The 25,400-nt window shown below is 39.2% G+C and overlaps 1 protein-coding gene across 3 annotated transcripts in view; it reads left to right on the top strand.

The window, feature by feature from the left end:
• abhd18 (abhydrolase domain containing 18) overlaps positions 1–25,400 on the top strand; it is an 81,858-nt gene that overhangs the window by 7,742 nt on the left and 48,716 nt on the right. For all 3 annotated transcript variants that reach the window (XM_036130086.1, XM_036130085.1, XM_036130084.1), the window contains exons 2-4: positions 5,510–5,618; positions 9,922–10,006; positions 10,082–10,182. In XM_036130086.1, the coding sequence (XP_035985979.1) occupies positions 5,527–5,618; positions 9,922–10,006; positions 10,082–10,182 (278 nt within the window). In that variant the 5' untranslated portion in view covers positions 5,510–5,526. The remainder of the gene's footprint in view (positions 1–5,509; positions 5,619–9,921; positions 10,007–10,081; positions 10,183–25,400) is intronic.

The following is a 25,400-nucleotide window of genomic DNA, read 5'->3' as shown; positions in this document are numbered from 1 at the left end:
CACAGACTTTGTTGTCTGCTGCAATTCGGTTTGAATAAATTCCAGTAGCATAAATAAATTTCAACCATGTCACAGTGCTGTATTTAAGCTGGAAAGCGGTGTTGGCATCACTGCAGGTCCACCAAATCCTCCAGAGATGTTCCCAATTCAGGAAATCCAGGAGCTACGGCTGGATCACCGTTGCTTCCCACTACGGGTGGGTATTTTTAGGAACCTCATGATTAGATTAGTTTTTGATTATTGGAGCTGCAATTCAATACCAATTTAAAGACTTTGAATTTAATTTAGTAAAAAGTAGAAAGACAAAACCGATTTAAGGTCCTACTGAGATTTTGTAAATACTTATTTTCATGCCCATGCAAACATATGAATGGGACCTCACATTTCTGAACAGATAAACATTACAATTGGCGCATTATCATGAACTATTTTGCACAATGTGCATAAAAGAGAATATCAGGAAACCGTTCTGTATAAACAATACTCCTAATTAGGGCTCAGACTTATGTCTACATCAACTAATTTTAAACCGTAGAAATAGATGAAGTGGAATCGAATCATATCGTTCTTACTCTGTATCGAATCGCTTTCAATCGTTCTGTTTTTAAAATATATAGTTTTAGAATCGAATCGTAACCTTTGTATCTACATGTGTATCAAATTGTCTATTAGACAGAGATGTGCAACCCTAATTAAGGTACTGTATGGGAGAGAGGAGCAGGGTTCTAAACTAACTTTTCAAGAATCAAGAGTCTTTATTGTTAAACTTTGGAGACACAAATCATTAGAGACACAAATCATAAGAGGCAGACCCAAATTAACAAAAACTTACAGAAAAAACGAGACATAAGCATCCCTCGAGGACACTCTCAAAACTGTAAAACCCTGAGAAGAAATATTATATATTTAACTATATCTGTCCCGAAAGGGGAAATTGTTTCTGTAATAGCATGCTATGCTTAATATGTTTAAAAATATATTGGCTAAATATTCCAAACATTTTTACCCTGAGACGAAGAACTTTAATTTATTTCATTTACTTGTTTTTTTATAAAATGGTGTGAAGTTACGCAAGTGCCTTTTTAGAGGCTACATTCACACTGCAGCTCTTAATGCTCAATTCCGATTTTTTTGTGAAATCGGATTTTTTTGCGTGGTCGTTCACATTTCCAAATATATGCGACTTGTATGTGATCTCCGGTGTGAACTGAATGCGTTGAACCTAAGTGTCCCACATGCACACTTGAGGACACGATGACGTCACATGTAGCAAGCGTCCTCAGTGTTTGCGGAAGTAAACATGGATTATAATGCTGGTGCGTATTTTGCGGTCATTAATTTATTTTCTAACCGGAGCTTTCCCTCCATTGACTGCTCTTCTCATTGTAGTGTGCTATGGGTGTCGTCTTTCTTCCCGGTTCTGCATAGCAGGACGCAGAATAGTGACGTTTGTCAAGTATCGGTGACATACAGGTCGGATAAATGCGACCCGGCCGTACAGACACAGGCCGCATTTGAAAAGATCAGATACTAATCGGATTCAGGACCACAAATCCAAACGGCCTGGGTGGCATTTGTAAAAATTCTATCTATGTTGTTCAGACTGTCATAAAAAGATCAGATACAGGTCACATATGGCCAAAAAAATCGGAATTGGGTCATTTCAGGCTGCAGTGTGAACTATGCCGTAGATGTGTAATTTAACTACCAGCAAAGATTTTTGTGGCGGGTCCTACCATCTAATTCTAATTCCGGTCAACTCCCAGATGAGATTATTGAAATAAAAATATGTTTTAAAAATAATTTCAGCAATTTGTTTTTATGAAACAAAAGGTAAGAATATTATTATTTTTTTGTATTCAGCTAAGAAAATCTGATAATTGTTTTAAGCCATATTGCCCAACCGTACCTTGCTCTAATTTCTTCTGGATTCAACAAAATACGAATGCTTTTCTGTGTAATGCTAATTTACTTAATATTTAAAAAGTTGAAAACAGAATAAAAATCTATTTTGCTAATACAGTTAGGCCCAGAAATTTTTGGACAGTGAAACAAGTTTTGTCATTTTAGCTGTTTATGAAATCATATTAAGGATACAATTATATAATCAATATGAGTTTAAAGTACAGACCTTCAGTTGTAATTTGAGCGTATTGACATCCAAGTTGGAGCAAGGGTTTGGGCATTACAGCTCTTTAATACGTAGCCGCCTCTTTTTCAAGGGATCAAAAGTAATTGGACATTGACTCAGACTGCAAAATAAATAACAAGGCTGCATGGGCTCTTCCCTCGTTAACCTATCAACAATTAAGCGGTTAAAAGGTCTGGAGTTGATTCCAGGTGTGCCGTTTGCATCCAAGAGAGAGATAGCAGAAATGTTAAGAGTGGCCCAATCAACAGTTTGGTACATTCTGAGTAAAAAAAGACTGCACTGGTGAACTTGTGAACTCAGAGGCCTGGACGTCCACGGAAGACAATAGTGGTGGTTGATTGCAGAATTCTTTCCATAGTGAAGAAAAAAAACATTCACAACATTCACTCAAATGAAGAACACTCTCAAGGAAGTAGGCCTATCAGTATCTAAGTCTACCATAAAAAGAACACTTCATGAGAGGAAATACAAAGGATTTACCACAAGGTGCAAACCATTAATCAGCCTCAAAAATAGAAAGACCATAATTGACATTGCCAAAAAAACACCAGAAGAAGCCAGCCCAGTTCTGGAACAGCTTTCTTTGGACAGATGAGACTAAGATCAACCTATACCAGAATGATGGGAAGTTTGGAGAAGAATTGGAACAGCTCATGATCCAAAACCCTCCATATCTTCTGTAAAACATGGCAGAGGCAGTGCGATGGCATGGGCATGCATGGCTTCCAATGGCACTGGATCACTTGTGTTTATTGATGACGTCAGTGTTTCCTGCAGCACTATGTTGGCGAGACGGACGCCTCGCCAAACTCACGCTACCACCACGCCAACATTCCAAAAAAAAAAAAAAAAAAAGAATTCATTGCCAGGCCCAGACAATAAAACGGCATTGATAACTGTACGGCTGATAATACTGAATTGTGACACCCTCTGGGTGGTTATATTACTATGCCATGGCAGAGGAGTAATTTTCTTTGATCATCCGAGGAGACATGTGGGGGGGGAAAAAAACATCTTCATCGTCATCATCATCGGTGAACTATATGTGGAAAGGTAAGTATTTAAATAGAATAAAATGTAAATAGTTTTACATACAGAATGTAAATAAATGCAAATAAAAGTGTTACAGCTCTTAAACAGTTTCGAGTTCCGTCATTGTGTCCAGGGTCCGAAATTAACACTCGCCAGTCGCCAAATGCGAGTAAATTTCCTGTTTGGCGAGTGAATTTCAGAGGGCTAGCTGCCACATGGCGAGTAAATGTTTGTACCAAGTAAATTACAAAACCCATCTGGGCTGCGGATGACCCGTTCACAGCTCTGTCCATCCAGAGCTCAGTCTAAACTCCGCCTTCTGCGGAGCAGGAGGCAAGGGGGGAGAGCGGCTCCCAGATGAGGCCTTTATTCAGAACCAATCATGGCTGCACGCTGGATCAGAAAACAGATCTGCTAACCAGATGCATTCTAAAACGCCAATTAGTCTGTTTATAAGTTTCGTTCTTATTTATTCTGGATTTTTTTTAACTACATGCGCTGTGTCTGTGCTTCACCGCTCTTACTGCCCCCGCCCTCTCGGAGCCAGGTGCTTTTATCAGCGGCCAGCCTTCAAAACGTGAATCACTACGTTTAATGTCCTTCAACTCGTACCAAAATGTCCCAATTGAAGTCGATAGGAGAGTCAGTAGCTGTGTTTTATGCTCTTTTTGTTTTTAACGACACAGAATCAGCGGTGGGCGTGGTTCCTTGCGCTTGAATTCAGGTGCGCAAAATTACGTTACATATAATTTAGGTGCGCACTTTTAAGGGTCATTTTAATGAACATGTAACATCAGGGGCTTTAGCTCAGACTCAATTTTCCTTCTTTCCCCTCTAAAGGAGCCCTTTACAGTCTTCATTTCTGCATTTTCCCCACTGTTTATCCAGCAGCTGGATCAGTGTAAAGACGCAGCGCGAACCCCTGTGTGCTTTAAGTGTGGTAGGGAAAAATGTTGGACGGTATAGGCTTGATGAAACTCTGCCTCATTCACTAATGAAACCAACATGGATAGAATGTTGATAATCTGTAGTGTTTTCTTATTGCCTGGATGTGAATCTGATAATTCATATTGTGCCTTTTATAATAAACTTTGTATTTTCCTATCAAAGGTAGGAAAAAAAGATTTCTCTTCCAGGGTCCAGTCAGCCACGTCCACCCCCCCCCCCCCCCCCCCACCACCACCAAATTAACATAATGTCACTCTTAATTTTTGGTAAAAATTGAGAGGTCTGGTGAGGATTAATATTTTGGCCGGTAAAAAATATGCCTGGCCAGTTGATTTTTACATCTACCAGCCTACTTGGTGAATCAGGAAGTTAATTTCGGCCACTGATTGTGTGTGTTCACCCCCCCCCCCATTTACTTAGGGTTGTGCTTATTTGTCCAATTGCTTTTGAGCCCCTGAAAGGAGGAGCACTTGTATAAAAATAGCTACAACTGCTACATGTTTAATCGTATATTTTTGTTTAACCCCTTGAATTAAACCTTAAAATCTGCAGTTCAATTACATTGAAGTGGTTTCATTTCAAATCCAATGTGGTGGCATGCAGAGCCTAAATCATGAAGATTGTGTCACTGTCCAGATATTTCTGGGCCTAACTTTATGTATATTGAAATAAAAATATGTATATAATGGGCTTGAAACAGTCCATAGTTACCGCTGATTCCTGTGTAATTAGATAACATCACCTAGTTTTAGTTTGTTATCCTCTAAGAGCAGAAGGAAAAGAAGCGATAATCTGTGCAATAATCTTGTTTAAATGAAACCTTATACTAAATTCAACATAGTTTACTTTAGTCTTCTTCTACCCTATGCATGCCTGGAAAATAATCTTAAAACAACCACCTGTTTTAAGCACTATACTAGAATTAATAAAAATTTTTTTAAAAAAATCTAAATGTCTTTAGTGGAAAATTGTTTAGTTATAAAACACCCCCTTGCTACATGAAATGGATGATTCTTAGTTTAAACAAGAATATTAGTTAATTTTATGACCATTCAGGTAATAATCATTCATTTTTGTTTAAAATAAAAGCTAGCAGATCAGGTTATACATTTCTGTTGTAAAATATTGCATTAATACCGTTAAACAGGGTTTTCCCTACTTTGGTTCCAGAATTGTTGTTTCGTGTGATGTGAAGAGCCCATTTTGAGATCATATTTTATGCACTAAACTTGCTCACACAAACCTCTGTCACACTCGTTTACAAAATCATGTTTGATGTGAAAAGACCACTGCAGTCTTCTTGCCTTTTTCTTATTTGTGTGCCATAAAGTCCTAGTTTGTCTACTTTCTGAATAAAGCTTTTGTCTTTGTGTGCAGATGCCCCAGGCTAGTCCATGGGTGTGAGTCGGCTGGATGTGTTTTACAGAAGACTTCTCCTCACCAAACTTTTCATTGGGGGATGGGGTAAACCGGAAGACCTTAAAAGGTAATGGTGACCAAACTTGCTGTGTTTGTACTAGTTGTCTGGTGTAGGTCTGATGTTTTTGTGTTCTTGGACCAATAAACAATACAATGTTCCTAAAGAATAGCCATATTCCATATTCCACTATATTAAAACTGAATATCTATCTCAGACTCAATAAAATACACCGTTGCAGGTTAAACAAAAACATGCTGCTTACTGTTGCCGAATCAATTAACCTGGCCACCTGAACACAACATTATCTTTCCTCAGCACCATGTAATGAGAGTTAAATGGTTCTGAAGAACAACTGCTGACGCCCTTTGGGAATGGGGCTGTCACTACCCGATCCGTACCGGTAGCACGATCCGTACCATCAGCTCATTTGCGCAAGCGCAAACAGAATAACTTCCGGGTCGCCAAAAAATTATGTAATTACGGTACTGAAAATACTTATTTCTATACCTAAATCATTAAAAATGTTAAACTATATTGTAAATAAAATATCTGAAAGAAATTGATACGTTTTACATTCTCTCCATTGTATTGCTTGACGTCATCATCAGATATGCTTCAGCATCCTCCAGTCCGGGAAGATATCATTGCATAACGTTTATCTGTATTGTCTGAATGCACTCTGTTAGTTTTATTGCTTGTCCAAACAGGGCTGGAAAAAAATATTTAATCCTTAAATATACAGTGAATTTCGTTATACAAATAATCTTGTTCTAAACCAGGGGTGTCAAACTCATTTTGGTTTAGGGGCTGCATACAGCTTAATCTGATCTCAAGAGGGCCACACGAGTCAACTCATTGCAAGATTAAATAGAACTAATAAATGTGGACTTGTTGATTTTTATATTAAGTTAATTTCACTTTTACACAATATATTATGAATAACCTCAGCGTTTTTAAGAAAAGTATGTGTAATTTCAACAATACTTTTACTCAGTAAAACAGTTACTTGTGCATTATGCATAAGAACTAATCACAGTGATTATACAATGTTGAAAAACATTTATTCACATTTTTTGGAACTTAAAAACACTGTCCTGCATGTCAAAATACATCAAACAGATAAAAATTAAGAAATGATTAGAATTTTTCCACACCTGAAGCTTAATCTGCTCATTAAAACACAGCGCCCCTCGTGGACAATATAGGAACTGCATATTTTAAATTAAACAAAGTACATTTTTTTTTCAATAATTGTTTTATCATTCTCTTCCTTTTATCTTGTCCACTTGTGAAAGTCAAATCTGATGAGCTCTTTGTGGCATCTTATTGCCACATTGCCAGACAGGACACTGTGAGAAAATTAATTAATTAATTTTTTTTTTTTATAATGATAATGCATTTAGCCACAGGGCCGGACTAAATTGTTCGGCGGGCCGGATTCGGCCCGCGGGCCGTATGTTTGACACCCCTGTTCTAAACATTTATTTTATTAGAAATTTAAAATTATCGATTGAGAAATTAGCGCCCTCTGGTGTACACAACATAAACTAGAGAAGACCACGTGATTATAGTAGCCACATTTTTTTTTTTTTTTACAAAAACGAACAGGGAATAGAACAAAGAACACACATAAAGCGAAGGCATATCTTATTAAAATTCATTTATTAAGCACAAAATACATACATATGCAAATCAAATAAATGATAAAAAAAATTCAAACTTAAAAAAAAATTCAAAATCAAATACGTTTCTGTACTTCTATATATGTTTACAGCTGGGGGTTTATGTACTTTAAGAAATGGTTTATATATTTTTATTTCCCTAACTACAACTGGGAAACAAAAAACAATGTATTTTTTATGTATTTCTGTTGTTTATTATTTAGAATATGCATTATTGCCGCAAATACAAAGATATACAAAAAGAAACCCATGCCTTGGAAAAAATACAAAAGAATAAAAAAGTAAGAAAAACGAAATGTTATTCTGTTCGCGCACGCGCAAATGAGCTGATGGTACGGATCGTGCTACCGGTACGGATCGGGTAGTGACAGGGGCTTGTGAATTTGACGTCAGCAGCGCAATGCATCTTGGGACTTCTTGGACTAGTTTTTTTTTTATTAACTTTATTCAAGTAGTTAACAGTAACAAACAGTAACAAAATCACTGTACATTACGTAAGAACATTTCTGGATGTATATCACACCCCATTATAAACAAAGAAAACAGTCCAATAGGAATCATTATTGTTTCACAAAAAAGTATAATAAAAAATAAGGTCTCTTGACCTTAGTATACAAATTTTCCCAAAAACAAGATCCAGGCTTCTATCAGAAATCACGCCAGGCATGTTCAATAATCAAAAGATAATCCAGGAAGAGAATAATGACATGAAATTAAAATATTTTAATAAAGAAAGGAAAATAAAAGCTTAAAGGCATATAGCCACATTTTATGCTTATGAAAAAAGACCAAAAACCGTTATATAGTTTTTGGTCTTTTTTATATACACCAAGCCTCCATCCTGATGTTTTAATGGTCCTTTTTGTGGATAAAAATAACACCAGCACCGTGCGCGATGACCAGATATAAACAGATGTGACGGCATGTACTGGCAGTATGGCAGAACTATCATAATGCCGGTTGGCTTAATTAATAACACACTATTAAATAAACCGATCGGGACCGATCCTGACACTCTGCAATGCTTCGCAGTAAAGTTTCATCTCGGCTTTAGCGAAGACCAACCGTTTTTAATTGGATACACTGATCTGCAGCAACTTATAAGAAACTTATAAGAAAATGTACTCGCGTCAATCAACTCTGCGGTAACGTTTGAGCAATCTCGGCAGGTTTAGCATCCACTTCAGTGAACACCAATGGTCATACTGTATTCCCAGTGGTATTGAGTGTTTTCCCTCTTGGAATCATATATATTTGCGTTTTTTATCTCTTGGACCATTCTGCATTGTTTCGCTGGGAGATGCTAATAGCCTTTTGTCACTTCATTGTTTATCCCCTGATACGCATGCACAGTATTGTACTTCCTCTGTTATTAAAAAATAAACATGAAAGGCTTAACAAATTGATCAACCACAAAGCAAAAATGTCAAAATAATAACTTATATGCCAGCAGGACATCATAACCTTTCTGAAAACTTTGTATGCAACCAGAGTGAGCTACTGACATATAAATAAATATAAAAAATTAAATAATGTGGCTATGCCTTACCTTTAAGTAAATAAAAAATGTTATGTTATATGTAGAGATAAGGTAAAGGGGGTATTAGATTAAATTGCAGTTTGACATAAGATTATGTATTTCTTGCTTGGGCAGTTGTCATTATTTTTGAAGATTTGTGAAATAATTTTACTTTATTTGTTTATAACTTTTGTAAACCACAACTAAAATGGGAGAATTGTTTCTATTCATAATAAAGCTTCATCAGAACGAACTTCATCACTAAAAATTAAAAGTTTATTAGTTTACATTCATAAAGCTAAAGCTTGAGGTCTCTGATCTGACCTTTCTGACACTACAGCTAAAACAGAAAGCAGAATAGTAAAGGAAAAAGCAGTGGAGGCAATGTGTGTGTGCCCATGTGTTTTAGTGTAATCGTATGTGTGTGTGTGTGTGTTTTTGTATCCGTGTGTGTGTGTGTGTGTGTGTGTGTGTGTGTGTGTGTGTGTGTGTGTGTTAGTCTGTGAACTGTGGCAGAAAGCTCTCCTAGCCAGAGTCTGATAGTGATGGAACTTTATCAGGCAGTCCAGTAGCTCTCCAAGTTGCAGATGTCACAGAGCATCTTCTTTTACATAATATCCAGGAGAAATAAAGATCGTTTGCCTCTCAAGTCCAACAGGAAGGCCAAATGCTATTCGGATAATAGCATTTCTTTTGGGCATACAGACTTTTGTTTTTCTGCTTTTAAAGTCTCGCTGGTTCTTCTCAATAGCGATTCCAAAAAAGATATGTAAAAAGAGGCTGCAAAAAAGATTGATAGAAGCTGGCAGGGAAATGGGGGAGGGAGAGGTGAAAAGAGAGAGGAGAGGAGAAACTTAAATTTAGATCTGATAAATTCATCAGAGGGATAGATTTCATTTATGGTTTTAAAATTCATTTCTTGATGTTTTGGAGGGATGGGGAATTTAAGAAATTTAGTTTGTAAGGGCCTGATTTCACATTCACTATATTTGTACAAAACAAAGGATCTCTTAGTACGGCAACGAAACATCAAATTGAAAATCTATCGTTTGATGCACAAAATCAATACACGAAAATACACGGGCCACAAATAGCCCCCGGTCCACACTTTGGATACGCCTGCTGTAAACTGGTTTCAAACTTTTATTCTTCCGTTTTTCTTTTACAGAATTTTTGAGTTCCGAAAGATCGTTGCAGACAGAGAGAAGTGCAAGACTCTTGTTTCTGCGGACTATCCAGTTTACATAAACAAGGTTTGTTGTATTTTTCTTTGTTAATGTGCTAAGTTGTTGTATATTAAGCTTCTTTTTGCTCTACATTTTGCCCAGACTGAGGAACTCACTGACTGTCATGTCCACGAGGGTTTTTTCATCTCTCCACTGGAGGAGTTGGTGCCAGCTATCCTGCCACCAGAGTCGATCAAAGCAAGGTGCAAAACATATTTTTTTCTACCAACCACTGCTTACATTTTATGGAGGACCAAGTCTTCCATATTTAAAAATAAATACAGAAATAAATAAATACTCAATAAATAAATAAATAAATAAGCATACAATTAATTGCCACCAAAAATACAATAAACTAATAAATGTAGGTAGAAATTAAATTATACAGTGAGACATAAATGTATATATCTCTTTTAATTAGCTTCTTTATTTATTCGCCTTTGTAATAATTACCTTATTGTCCGTTATAATATTCAACTTTATTTATTAATTACTTATTTTTTTAAGTATTTATTTATGTGCATGTTATAATATTTTTGTCTGTTTTATTCTTCCTTTGAATTTTTTACCCTATATATTTCTGTGATGCTATTTATTTCTGCCTGTCCTTTTGACATTTCTGTATGCATTTCTGCCTCAATATGCAAATGAGGAGGGGCTGTGTCTTAAGGGCTTAACTTCTGTCCATTGGTTGTTTAGCATTTTACTGCATCGGTCAAATCTACATGGCTTTTCCCCGCACTAAAGCATTGTTTAGTAATGTCAAACTCAGCAGGCGGACGTTCAGTGTCCGATCTCTCAAGGAAAGCTGCTAATAGACTGGAAGAATTAGAACGCTGTACATTTGGGATCTGAAATGTTTTTCTGTGGTTTCAGATTCGGCTTTTCCAGATCAATAACTCATCGGCGGATGATTTATTCTACAAAACAGACACCTCTCTGCAACCACAGCAAGGCAGACAGTGAGCTACAACAGTAGATTCCCCAATTGAGTCTCCCACCGCGCTGGGTGAATTACATTGGACCCTATGTAGATGTCGCTTGATAAGAAAATATTGTAGTTGATTATAAAAGGCACAATGTGAATTATCAGATTCACATCCAGGCAATAAAAAACACTACAGATTATCATTATTCTATCCATGTTGTAGTCCGTGGGCCAGAATCTGTAGGACGCTTCCTTAAGAAGTTTCGTATGAACTGTCAGGGGGCAACTTTCTTCCACCGGGAAAAGTTGCTACACATAGCAGTGAACTCAAAACACCAATGTTCCCACTTGCACATTAATAAGTTATAGCCGATAAAAAATCTAAACTGTGGCACTCCGGTCGAAGAGGTCACGTGATTCGATTTTTGCTGCTCAGCCAATCAGATCGCTGTATTGTCAGCTGTGCGCGTTCACTAGTTCATCATGGCTGCGCTCGTAAGATGTTTGTATGCATTTGTTTCCAGACGAAGAAAGCCCAATAATAGCATTTTCTGGTGCCAGCTGGCTGAGATCTTGATGGCAAGAAAAAAGAAATAGCCCAGACCATCCGTCCATCCATCCATCCATTTTCTAACACGCTTATCCCCGCTGGGTGTGCGAGGTGCTGGTGCCGATCTTCAGCTGTCAATGGGCGAGAGGCGTTGTATAAACTCGTTGTGCTAAACGAGTTATCCCCTTCGGAATTTGTAGAATTTTGTATTGTATTTTTGAAATCAATAAAGGTTTTAACCTTCAGCTTTGTGAAGTCTAAATATTTTAAATATCACATTCTAATAAAATTAAATAGATTTTTTAAACTCCTAATACATTGTTCTATTTTTAAAAGAGACATATCTCGTTTTCTTAATATGGTTAATATCTCTATATGGTTCTTGGTTGAATTAAAATATTATTAAATCTGATAATTTTGGCTGTACCTTTATTCAGTGTTCATTTGATCACACGTGAAATCTGCTCTATATGATCCATTCATGCGGGTCAAAAAGAAAAGAAAAAGAAAAAAGACGAACAAGCAGACAGCTGTGATGAACTCAGGAAGGTGGATTTTTGGTTTAAGCAGACAGACATGCGACAATCTAATAACATAAGCTAATATTTTTGTGACACATGTGAAAATGACCACAGAGCCGTTTACTTTCTCATAACGTGTTATATTGAGTGATCAATCGAGTTTTAACCGACATAGCAATCCTTTATGATCGCACTAACAAGTGTTACATTTTCATTTTTTTCACACTAACTGAACGATAATGTAACGACACCATTTCTATATTTCGTTAAGAAAAGTAAAAGATCTTCATTTCCACGCCTAATAGGTTGGAAATGAGGCAGAGTTGACTGGGTTCATTCTTCCAGTTGAATTCGCTCTCGGCGCAGGGAATACAAATTCTGGCGGGGATAAGTCGTTTGGCACATCGACACCTGTTGCCTGTGCTATTCTAGCGCAGCAGGTCTTGGTGATATCACTGTAAATTGGGCAAAAGTCTGGACTATTTCTCCCCTGCGATGCACTGGCGACCTGTCCAGTTTATACAACGCCTCTTGCCCATTGACAGCTGGAGATAGAGACCGGCACCTCGCAAACGCAGGGATAAGTGTGTTAGAAAATGGATGGACGGATGGTCTGGGCTTTTTCTTTTTTCTTGCCATCAAGATCACTGCCAGCTGGCGCCAGAAAATGCTATTATTGGGCTTTCTTCGTCTGGAAACAGATGCACACAAACATCTTACGGGCGCAGCCATGATGACGTGGTAAACTCGCTCAGCTGACAATACAGCGATCTGATTGGCTGAGCAGCAAAAATCGAATCACGTGACCTCTTGGACCGGAGCGCCACAGTTTAGATTTTTTATCGGCAATAACTTCTTAATGTGCAAGTGAAAACGTGGGAACATTGGTGTTTTTGAGTTCGCTTCTATGTGCAGCAACTTTTCCCAGTGGAAGAAAGTTGCCCCCTGACAGTTCATACGAAAAGTCACCCTACAGATTCTGGCCCACCGCCTATTGGTCTAATTTGTGAATGAGGCGGAGTTTCATCAAGCCGGTCCAACATTTTCTCCTCAGCTGCAACCCTTGGGGTTCACGCTGCGTCTTTACGCATGATCTAGCACTTCGGTGAAGTTGGTTTGAAGTTGTATATTGGACATTCAAGCTCCGCGGAGTCAGCAAGATCTAGCTCACGGTTGAGCCGAATGAGGGACTACGATTTCGGCCAGCGTCTCTCAGCTGCTCCCTCCTCCCACACGCGGTGGTGCAGTTAGAGACCGTCAAAAAACTTTTGAACCTAGCACTCTTGAGAAACAAAAATCAATAAATTCCTTATCTTGTGATCAGCTAAAATGAAACTAATGTAAATTGATGCCAATAGATAAAATATGTAAGGCATACTTGTTTATATTCAATACGGAAGATACGGAATTTATTGATTCCGTATCTTCCGAAATAAATAAAGAAGCTAATTTAAAGAGATATATACATTTGTCTCACTGTATAATTTAATTTCTACCTACATTTATTAGTTTATTGTATTTTTGGTGGCAATTAATTGTATGCTTATTTATTTATTGAGCATTTATTTATTTCTGTATTTATTTTTAAATATGGAAGACTTGGTCCTCCATAACATTTTAATAGATCTTTGAAGTTGAAAAATATCTTTTACTATCTGGTAAAATAGGAGCATCGCAAATCAAAGATTTTAAATGGTGCCAAGCCAATTTCATTCTTATTTATAAAGTAAAAAAAAAACTGAAGCGTTGTGTAATCGTCTATTAAGATTATTTTTGTTTTAATATAAATTATCAAGTGGAGTCTTACATTTACACAAATATTAAAGTAATATGAACAAATTTAGTACATTCACCAATGTTTCCACATTTTCTTGTGCTGCAGGCTTGTTCAAAAATTTGTTATGGATAATTTTTCCCGGGCTGTACAGTGGCGCAGTGGGTAGCGCTGTTGCCTTGCAGCAAGAAGGTCCTGGGTTCGAGTACACCCTGGGTCTTTCTGCATGGAGTTTGCATGTTCTCCCTGTGCATGCGTGGGTTCTCTCCGGGTACTCCGGCTTCCTCCCACAGTCCAAAAACATGACTGTTAGGTTAACTGGCTTCTCCAAATTGTCCTTAGGTGTGAGTGTGTGCGTGAATGGTTGTTTGTCCTGTTTGTCCCTCTGTGTTGCCCTGCGACAGACTGGCGACCTGTCCAGGGTGTACCCCGCCTCTCGCCCGGTGAACGCTGGAGATAGGCACCAGCAACCCCCGCGACCCCATGAGGGATAAAGCGGTTTGGAAAATGGATGGATGGATAATTTTCCCTCAAAACTCCCACAAGACCCCACAATGACAACATCATTTTTGGGGGGCAATTTCTGCAAATATATTAAAGACAAAAAAACTAAGAGACCACATATAAACAAGCATCCAGAGCCTTTTCCATGAGCTTAGGTGCTTCCTGTTTTCACTGATCATCCTTGGGATATTTCTTCGTCTTAACCGGAGTTAATCTTTGGTGTATTCAGTAGATTGGACAGGATAAGGAAAGGCATATGTCTGTCCATATAAAGTCCCACAGTTGGTGCAGTGCACATCACATCACAAGCCAAGCGTGAAGTCCAAGGAATTGTCTTAAAGCACCCATCTGGGGGAGGTTACTGATAAATTCTCGTTACATTGAAGGTCCCAATGAACACAGTTGTCACCATCACATAGAGGGAGCATCCTGAAGCTTCTTCGGACAAAGACTAAGAAGCCAAGGCTCGACTACCAGGCAGTCACCGGGATGCTCCATCATCTCAGGCCTGTCTCCTGGGTGCCCCTATTATTGTGGTTGGCCATATTATCAGAAACTTCGATTTGCTCTTAGTCTGGCCCCTCTCCTGAGTCCAATTTACCATAGGATATGCTAACAGGCTTTAAAGCTCATTGGGGTACACAAACCCTCCACCATGTGACAATGGTGATTCAACAGAGGGTACCAATTTTATGAGTAAATATATATGTTTGTAAAGAGTGAGGTACACTTCTCACCAGAAAACAGAAAAGCCCCATCCAGTGCACCTATGCAAATAATAACAAGCAGATCTCCAGTGTCTTGCTACATTCCATTAATCCTCCAATGTATTCAATTCAATTTTATTTATATAGCGCAAATTCATGAAACATGTCATCTCAAGGCACTTTACAAAGTCATATTCAATCATATTATACAGATTGGTCAAAACTTTCCTATATAAGGGAACCCAGTTGATTGCATCAAAGTCCTGACAAGCAGCATTCACTCCTGGAGAAGTGTAGAGCCACAGGGAGAGTCGTCTGCATTGTCCATGGCTTTGCAGCAATCCCTCATACTGAGCAAGCATGAAGCGACAGCGGAAAGAGAAACTCCCCATTAACGGGAAGGAAGAACCAGGCTCAGTATGAACTGTCATCTGCCTCGACCGACTGGGGATTAGAGAAGACAGAGCAGAGACACAACAAGAGAGACAAAAAAAGCACAGAACCACACATTGATCCAGTAATCTGTTCTACATTAGATTGTAATAGCGGGTGATCTGTGTTTCCTGGATGATGTCACAGCTAACAGAACGCCAGACAAGGTGTACCTACTCTGAAAAAAAGGGAGAACAAAAAGTTAAAAGCTGAAATGATGACAAGCAATGCAAAACTGGAGAACAGTAGAACTCAGTAGAGTGAGAAAAATAGACCCTGATGTCCTCCAGTAGCCTAAGCCTATAGCATCATAACTATAGAGGTAGCTCAGAGTAACCTAAGCCACTATAAGCTTTGTCAAAGAGGAAAGTTTTAAGATTAGTCTTAAAAGTAGACATGGTGTCTGCCTCACGGACCAAAACTGGGAGTTGGTTCCACAGGAGAGGAGCCTGATAACTAAAGGATCTGTCTCCCATTCTACTTTTAGAAACTCTAGGAACCACCAGTAGACCTGCAGTCTGAGAGTGAAGTGCTCTGTTAGGAACATAAGGGGTAATCAGAGCTCTGATATATGATGGAGCTTGATTATTAAGGGCTTTATACGTTAGAAGAAGAATTTTAAATTATATTCTTGATTTAACAGGAAGCCAATGAAGGGAAGCTAAAATTGGAGAAATATGATCCCTCTTGTTGATTTTCATCAGAACTCTTGCTGCAGCATTTTGGATCAGCTGAAGACTTTGAACTGCATTTTGTGGACTTCCTGATAGTAAAGAATTACAATAGTCCAGCCTTGAAGTAACAAATGCATGGACTAGTTTTTCAGTATCACCCATGGACAGAATATTTCTAATTTTGGCAACATTCCGGAGGTGAAAAAAGGAAACTGTGGAAACCTGTTTAATATGGGATTTAAATGACATGTCTTGGTCAAAAATAACACCAAGATTTTTTTTTTTGATTCATCAGGATTTATGGATGAATATAGCTGAGTGTCATCAGCATAACAGTGGAAATTAATCCCATGCTGTCTGATAATTTTGCCAATCGGAAGCATATATATAGTAAAGAGAATTGGTCCAAGAACTAAACCCTGTGGTACTCCACAAGTGACCCTAGAGTTTGAAGAAGATTTATTATCAACATGAACAAACTGGACTCTTTCCGATAGATAAGATTTAAACCAGCCTAATTCTTTCCCCTTAATCCCTACAGTATGGTCAAGTCTTTGTAGGAGAATATTGTGATCAACTGTGTCAAATGCAGCACTGAAATCTAACAGGAAAAGTATAGACACAAGTCCAATATCTGAGGCCATGAGAATAGCATTAGTGATCTTCACCAGAGCTGTTTCAGTGCTATGATGATCTCTGAAGCCTGACTGAAACGCCTCAAGAACGTCATGTATGTTCAAATGTGCTTTATGTTATAAATCAGACCTACAACATCATGTTCCTATCTCAAAAACCTCCTAACTGTGATTTAAATTATGCCATTATATACAGTCTCTTTTGACCTTCATGGTGTGGAATGTGGCACATGGTTGATTTTGGCGTTATCTGAATAGATGATATTTTACCAGTGTTACAAACGTTTGTCTAAATGTTCTTCAGCAAACCTTAACATGCTTTTTATAGCAATATAGTCTTGCATGGTGAGTGTGCATACTGCCATGTCGGTTGAGTGTGTCATATATGGGTTTCTTTGAAACAGTTGTTTGCACAAGTGATCCTTAGCTGTTGAACAGCTCTTCTGCCAATTCTTTTCCCTCCACTGTTCAAAATCATGCGAGGGCACCTTGTCCTCCCCGGTTTGTGGTGTTATGATATTCTTTCTATTTCTAGATTTTGTCCCAAATAGGGATACACACCAACAATCCACTAATAAATGTTGTTCTACCGGATTAATTGATAATATTTGCTAGAAGGCCTGTCTTTCATTGTTGTAGCATGGCCACCATCTAGAAGAGGGCACTGCTTCTCATCCTCAATCGGACCCAGACCACAGTAGTGGTAAAATAAATAATCATGGCACACACATGCCACAGCATGAGACTGTCCAAATGGAGTCTGGTGTGGGGTTATTTTATACTGGTTAACGATAACATGGTGGAGCAGCATCAAGTTCTCAACCAAAACTTACTGATGTAAACATAATGTGAGGATGTGATTATAGGAAAGTGGAGGGTGTTATGCAAAAAAAGTTACATGATAGAATAAGACATGATGCTAAAAGTTCAGATGATGGTGAGTGCTTTAAATATTTAGTTCTATCCATCCTATTTGTTTCTGTTCAGTAACCTAATAGCTAATAGATTTTTGTGTTATATTTTATAAATATGTCTGTATTCAACCTATGTACACATAGTACCAGCTGTAACATGCCCAGTGAGGAAATTGTCTGAGGAGGCCAGAGAAGCCCTAGAATAACATAATACATTACAGACTATATAAATCTTTACGTAGACCTTACTGTGCCCTTCATAAAAGTCGGGTGTTTCTCCAACAACATCCCTGGATAAATACTGACACAAATGCTTTACTCTATGAAAAGAAAAAGTTTTCAAGTCAGAAAATGTTTTTAGGTCAGAAGAACTAAGAGCTGTTCAGAAGGAACTGTGGAAAAACATCAGAGAAGGAAAACAAACTACAGGAAGTTTGAATGGAGGATCAGCTACAAAAAGACAGCATCAGTTATGTCTGAAAAAGCCTGAAACCAATTTCAGGTCCCAAACAGAGGGCCCAGGCTGCAGGTAACTTGGGCTGGGTGAATAAGCTGAATCAGTACTTTCAGGGGTTTGACCAGCCACTTGCCCCACCCCAAACCCAGTTTAACAACACTTCAGATGAGGAACATTGTGCCAAAGACTAAGGTGAGGAGGCTCCTGAGGTGCTGTGTAGATCAGCTTTGTAGGGGTGTGGGACATATCCTCAACAGCAGTCTGAAGCTAGGAAAGTACCACAGCTGTGGAAGACCTCCTGTGTGATACCAGTACCTGAGACCACACACCCAAAGGATCTCAACAACTACACAGCAGTATTACTAACATCACACTGGATGAAGACCCTCGTAAGGTTTGTCCTCAACCATCTTTGCCCCTTGGTGAGGTCTTAATTGGATCCACAGCAGTTCGCCTACCACCCTGGCATTGGGGTGGATGATGCCATAATGTTTTTGCTACACCGAGCTCTGACCCACCTGGAGAAACCTGAAAGCATCTTGAGGATCATGTTCTTTGATTTTACTAGTGAAGGACAAACCTGAGTGGTCACAAGTGGACCACAACCTGTCCCAGTGGATACTGGACTAACTCACTGGTTGACCGTAGTATGTGAGAACGAGGGGCTGTGTCTCTGACAGGCTGGTTTGCAGTACAGGAGCACCACAGGAAACTGCTGGCACAGTTTCTGTTCATCCTCTACACTGAATACTTCTCTGTCAGCTCCTCAGGTTGCCATAGTATGTCTTATCACAGATGAGCATGACTCTGAGTACAGACATGGGATACGGGGCTTTGTAGACAGGGGCCAGCAGAACCACCTCATGTTAAATGCAGGGAACAATCAAGCTGGTGGTGGACTTTTGCTGATGAAGACCCACTTCACTGACACAGGTGAACATTCAGGGAACTGGTGGTGGACTTTTCTAAGTACCTGGGTATTTAACTGAACAACAAACTGGGCTGGAGTCACAACACTGATGCTCTTTATCAGAAGGGTCTGCGCAGACTCTACCTGCTGAGGAGACTGAGGTCTTTTAGAGTGCAAGAAGCACTCCTGAAGACCTTTGACTCTGTGGTGACATCAGCCATCTTCTATGGTGTGGTTCATTGGAGCAGCAGTTTATCTGTAGCTGAGAGGAAGCAGCTGGTTAAACTCGTTTGGAGGGCCAGCTCTGCCCTGGGATGCCTTCTGGACCCAGTGCAGGTGAAGGGAGAGAATCTGTAAGAAAATCACATTACTGTTCAAAAGTGTCTCCGTGGATGCATGGAGCTGTTGCAGAGCTGGAAAGTCCTTTCAGTGACAGACTGCTGCATCCTAGATGTTCAAAGGAGCACTTCCGCAGCTCATAATAGAGCTGAGGTAAATAAATGTGATGAAGCTCCGACATGTCTGCAGTATAGAACAATTAAAGCAGTTATGTGAAGTTTTTAATTTTGGAATTCCTTGAATCAGTCATTTAAAACTGAAACACCTTGCCTGGTTAAACGGTTTATGCAGGCATGTTTACTTTGTTTTGTAAAACATCTTTGAGTGTCCAAAAAGCAGTTTGATTTATTATTATTAGGCGCTTGCCTATGCATTGAAAATGCATGGTGGAGGCCTTATACTATGCACCTAATAAGGGTTTCTTTATTATTAGGCGCCCGCCTATGCATTGAAAATGCATGGCGGAGGCCTAATGTTATGCACCTAATAAGGGTTTCTTTATTATTATTATTATTATTATTATTAGGCGCCCGCCTATGCATTGAAAATGCATGGCGGAGGCCTTATGTTATGCACCTAATAAGGGTTTCTTTATTATTATTATTATTATTATTATTAGGCGCCCGCCTATGCATTGAAAATGCATGGCGGAGGCCTTATGTTATGCACCTAATAAGGGTTTCTTTATTATTATAGTACCGTTAATACAGCCCGAACCGTAGGGTCTACCCCCACATACTATATATCGAAATGTTGGTCTCGACGCCGCGATCAGGGCTTTTTGTACTTGACGCCGTTTCGGCTTACGGTTGGAACAAAATTCACAAAAAACCACTTCTTCAACACAAAATTCACCAAAAACCACTTCTTCAACACAGTTGACCTTTCAAAAATGCGCGGCTGAGCACGGCACTGGTGTTGTGGGGGAGTGGGTTAGGTGTTGGGCTGCAAAGCAGAAGATCGTAGGTTCGACTCCAAGCCGTGCCAATTTCAGAGAATTACATTTTCACCCGATATTTAATTTCCCTTTGGCTTTAAAAAACGATTTTTTTCACATTAGCCAGATTAATTTATCCAGCATATATCTTAAATATACCAAATACTACAATAAAACATAATCAAATTCATCAGTAGAAAAAGGAGGAACAAACGTTATTGATTTTAAAGTGATTAATGTCGTGATTAAATTAAAATGGCTGCAGACTTTTATTAAAAATTAAAAGAATTTATGGTTTATTTTCCCTTCACAACTTTAAAAAAAAATTGGAGGAAGGAATTTCTCTTAAGATGTAACTTTGATCCGGCAAAATTACCGATTAAATTGTCAGACTACCACAGAAGCATTCCAAAAATATGTTAAAAGTTTTCATGTCTTGATTAAGTTACTGGAAAATAACCGTAAATTAACAAAATAAATTTGATTTGTAACAAATGGGGACCACGGGCAGTTTGTTTTGGATGGATTTGCCTTATGATGACGTCATCGGGAAGCGCCCGAGTCGATCTGACCAGCCGAGTTGGAGCCGTTTTACACAGCTGATCATCAACAATTTTTTCGGCTTTCCAGAGGACTTCACCATTGACATTGGCAGGAGCTATTGCTGAAGCAACAAAGCCCACGTACATGGCCATTGGATGTTCCAACACAACTGGTAAAATTGGAAAAAACATTGCTTATTTCAACTTTCCATGAGCTAACCAGGCTCGTAGCTGGATTGCCATCTTGAAGAGAGCTGGCCAGAGAGAAAACACGTCATATGCAGTGACCATTTCGAAGAAGAATGTTTTGAACATGACATGAGAGCAAGGATTTTCGGTAAGTTATTTTTAAATTTAAAATTTTTACATTAGAATTTGCAGGGATTTTACCGACCAGAGGGGCGGAGGGATACCACATGTGATGTGATATCCCTCCGCCCCAGCATGTGCTGAAAGCTTTTATATTTTAATATTTATAGAATAATTACCACCTGGGGGGGCAAATATATAACTTAAGTCACTTCAGCGATCTCTCCTCCGCTGTGTGTGTGTGTGTGTGTGTGTGTGTGTGTGTGTGTGTGTCTGTCGGCAAATCCGTGCTGCGCGGAGCGCGCCGCGAACACACACACACACACACACACACACACACATTGAGCGCGCAGCGAGACAGGTATTAAGCGTTTAAACACATAAACCTACAAATACTGCATAAACTTTACTAAAAAAATGTTGCGTTTCGAAACGGTCGCAAGCGCATGCGCACTGTAGCTCACAGCCGGACTGCTTATGCTCCGAGTCCGACTAAAGACGTTACAAGATTACGCAGAGCAAGAGGTGGTCCCGACGACAGTCATTCTTCAGGTAAGTTATTATTGCGCTGCTTTAAAACATTGTTTATTTCAAATACCTCTAACAACGCTTGGTCTTGGGGGGAATAAAAGCCAGGCGCCCCGCGGTCTTTATAATATGGTGGTTGGGAGGGGGGGAGACTGCAGTTTAGCATAGTAGCATATGAAGTCTTCTGAATTGAGCGCGTCGGAACCAATCTGAGCGCGCAGCGAGACAGGTATTCAGCGTTTAAACATCACATGCGCGCTCAACTTTCAAACTGTGCTCAAACACTACCCTCGCGCTCGGCTCTGTTTGCTCGTGTGCGCAACCTTCTCTCCTTCCAGGCTAAACGCCAGGTGTGCGCTCGATCGTTTGTTAATCCGTTTGCTTGGTTCTGTCTCATTGATTTCGATTATACACTGGAGTGCGGATTTTGCCGAAAAACTGAAGTCCCTGGCCGCCATCTTTCTACTTCCTACTCTCACAGAATCCCATAGGATTTGGCCGCCATCTTGCTACTCCCTACTCTCTGGTGAGGCTTAGTTGCTAAAGGAGGCCGATCTGACACATGGCCTTTGGTGAGCTTTGGTGACATTAAGTATTGGCACTAGGGTTGGGTATTGTTAGGAACCTCACGATTCGATTTCGATTATTGCTGTTGCGATTCGATTCGATATTGATTTAAAGTTGTGAAGACACAAATGATTTTATATAATGTTGACATTTTTAAAATATTTATTTTCATACAAACTTCTGTAACATCACATTTCTGAGCAAAGAAACAAACTTGTTAATGCAATGTGCTTAAAGTAGAAAACTGTTCTTAATAAACAATAAAAAATAAAGTGCATGTAAAATAAAATTAGGCATAGCTTATCTCTTGAAAGTCTAATATAAATAAAAATGCATTTCAATAACATCTGTGCATATGTGTGCAGATTTAAACACAAATCATAGGGTTGTATTCAACTGAATTACACTGAATAAGTTTAGTGCTTGTAAACATTCTTAGCTTTTCAATATGTAGTGATTAACCTCTAATTTTTAAACATATCTTAAACTGAACTATAGTACTGTAGCCAGAAATAAAGAATTGTACTGTAACAGTACAGTTCTTCATTTCTGGTTACAGACTAAGTAGGCACGTGGAGATTCTTGTTTAGAAAAAGCAGCTGATCCACATGCTCAGGCTTCAATGCACTTCTCTGGGCTGTGACTATTTCACCTACTGTGGAAAAGATCCTTTCAGCAGGTACACTACTGCCTGGGATGCAAAGGTACCTTTTAGCTTGGCATGACAACAAAGGGTATTCCCCCTTGTGCTCTCTCCACCAGTTGAGTGGATTTGTTGAGAGTGGCAGTGGTTGTACCCCTTTGTAACACACCACCTCATCCAATGCCTTGGTATCTGTGGTTCTGGACACTGCTACTGGAGTTGTATATGCGCTTCCAAAAAGATCAGCCAGAGCACAATAATAATAATAATAATAATTGAACTTTATTGATCTCACAATGGAGAAATTCACTTCTGCATCTTAACCCATCCCCTTGGGGAGCAGTGGGCTGCCACTGTGCGGCGCCTGGGGAGCAATCGAGTCCCTTGCTTTCTTTGGTGATGGTCCAGAAGGGTCATCAACCGGTGATACTGGACACAACCATGTTAGCGGCTAACGCTTAGCATGTTGCTAACCGGAAGTAGCTCAAGGAAGGTCTCACCAACTTCTGCTTTACAGAGTTTGTACTTCCTTTAGTAGTTTGTAATACCTTTTAACATTTTTATTCACATATTTCATTTTTTCATGCTACATTGAAATATTTTATCATGTTTTAATAACACCAATTTTCCATGCTGCTTGGATGCAGACCTTCTCCTGTCGGCTGTTTTTTTTTGGTGAGGCTTAGTTGCTAAAGGAGGCCGATCTGACACATGGCCTTTGGTGAGCTTTGGTGACATTAAGTATTGGCACCCTTTTTGAGGAACTTCCCAGTACAGGATTTGGACCAAACTAACAGAGTACCATCACCCGGTCATACTGGACACAACCATGTTAGCGGCTAACGCTTAGCATGTTGCTAACCGGAAGTAGCTCTAGGAAGGTCTCACCAACTTCTGCTTCACAGAGTTTGTACTTCCTTTAGTAGTTTGTAATGCCTTTAACATTTTTATTCACATATTTCATTTTTTCATGCTACATTGAAGTATTTAATCATGTTTTAATAACACTAATTTTCCATGCTGCTTGGATGCAGACCTTCTCCTGTCGGCTGGTTTTGACGAAGACAAATCCTTTTCACACTCAGAAGATTTGATTTAAAATCCCCAAGTGATAAAAGCCTACGACCTAGGAACTCTGAAGCTTTGCCTTTGACGGTTACGCGCACCACCAGGCGGGCGCCTTCTTCAACTTCTTCAGAAGTTGAACGTTTCTAGTTAGGCGCCCGCCTATGCATTGAAAATGCATGGCGGAGGCCTTATGTTATGCACCTAATAAGGATTTCTTTATTAGGCGCCCGCCTATGCATTGAAAATGCATGGCGGAGGCCTTATGCTATGCACCTAATAAGGGTTTCTTTATTATTAGGCGCCCGCCTATGCATTGAAAATGCATGGCGGAGGCCTTATGCTATGCACCTAATAAGGGTTTCTTTATTATTATTAGGCGCCCGCCTATGCATTGAAAATGCATGGCGGAGGCCTTATGTTATGCACCCAATAAGGATTTCTTTATTATTATTATTGTTTATTAATATTCCGTCACCGTTAATACAGCCCGAACCGTAGGCTGTACCCCCACAAACTATATATCAAAACGTGCGTCTCGACGCCGCGATCAGGGCTTTTTGTACTTGACGCCGTTTTGACTTACAGTTGGAACAGAATTTGTAAAAAACACTTCTTAACACAATTGACCTCTCAATAATGCTCAGCTGAGCACGACACTGGTGTTTTGGTCGAGTGGGTTAGGTGTCGGGCTGCAAAGCAGAAGATCGTAGGTTCGACTCCAAGCTGTGCCAATTTCAGAGAATTACATTTTCACCCAATATTTCATTTCCCTTTGGCTTTAAAAAACGATTTTTTCATTTAAATCATTAGCCAGATTAATTTATTCAGCATATATCTTAAATATACCAAATACAATATTTCATTTCCCTTTGGCTTTAATAAACGATTTTTTCATTTAAATCAATAGCCAGATTAATTTATCCAGCATATATCTTAAATATACCAAATACAATATTTCATTTCCCTTTGGCTTTAAAAAACGATTTTTTTCATTTAAATCAATAGCCAGATTAATTTATCCAGCATATATCTTAAATATACCAAATAGTACAATAAAACAATCAAATTCATAACAATCTCTTTAATCTTACATATGAAAAGTTATCCCTCGAGCCCTGACGTCAATAGTCCGTCGATTTAAACAAAAATACGCCGCACAGTGCTGGGGTATCGTTAGTGTGTTCAGCTTGAATCAGCAGGTTAGGGTAGCAGGTCGACCGCCCCAAGATGGCGGCCGTATTCAAATTCATCACAATCTCTTTAATCTTACATATGAAAAGTTATCCCTCGAGCCCTGACGTCAATAGTCCGTCGATTTAAACAAAAATACGCCGCACAGTGCCGGGGTATGGTTAGTGTGTTCAGCTTGAATCAGCAGGTTAGGGTAGCAGGTGGACCGCCCCAAGATGGCGGCCGTAATTCGAGGGGCGCTGTGTATTATTCAGAGCAGACAAGCAGTACTCTTTGAGTTCCGGGTCAGAG

Source organism: Fundulus heteroclitus, unplaced genomic scaffold (genome assembly GCF_011125445.2).
Source record: "Fundulus heteroclitus isolate FHET01 unplaced genomic scaffold, MU-UCD_Fhet_4.1 scaffold_28, whole genome shotgun sequence".
Lineage (NCBI taxonomy): Eukaryota > Metazoa > Chordata > Actinopteri > Cyprinodontiformes > Fundulidae > Fundulus > Fundulus heteroclitus.
This window is presented reverse-complemented; position numbering and strand designations above follow the sequence as displayed.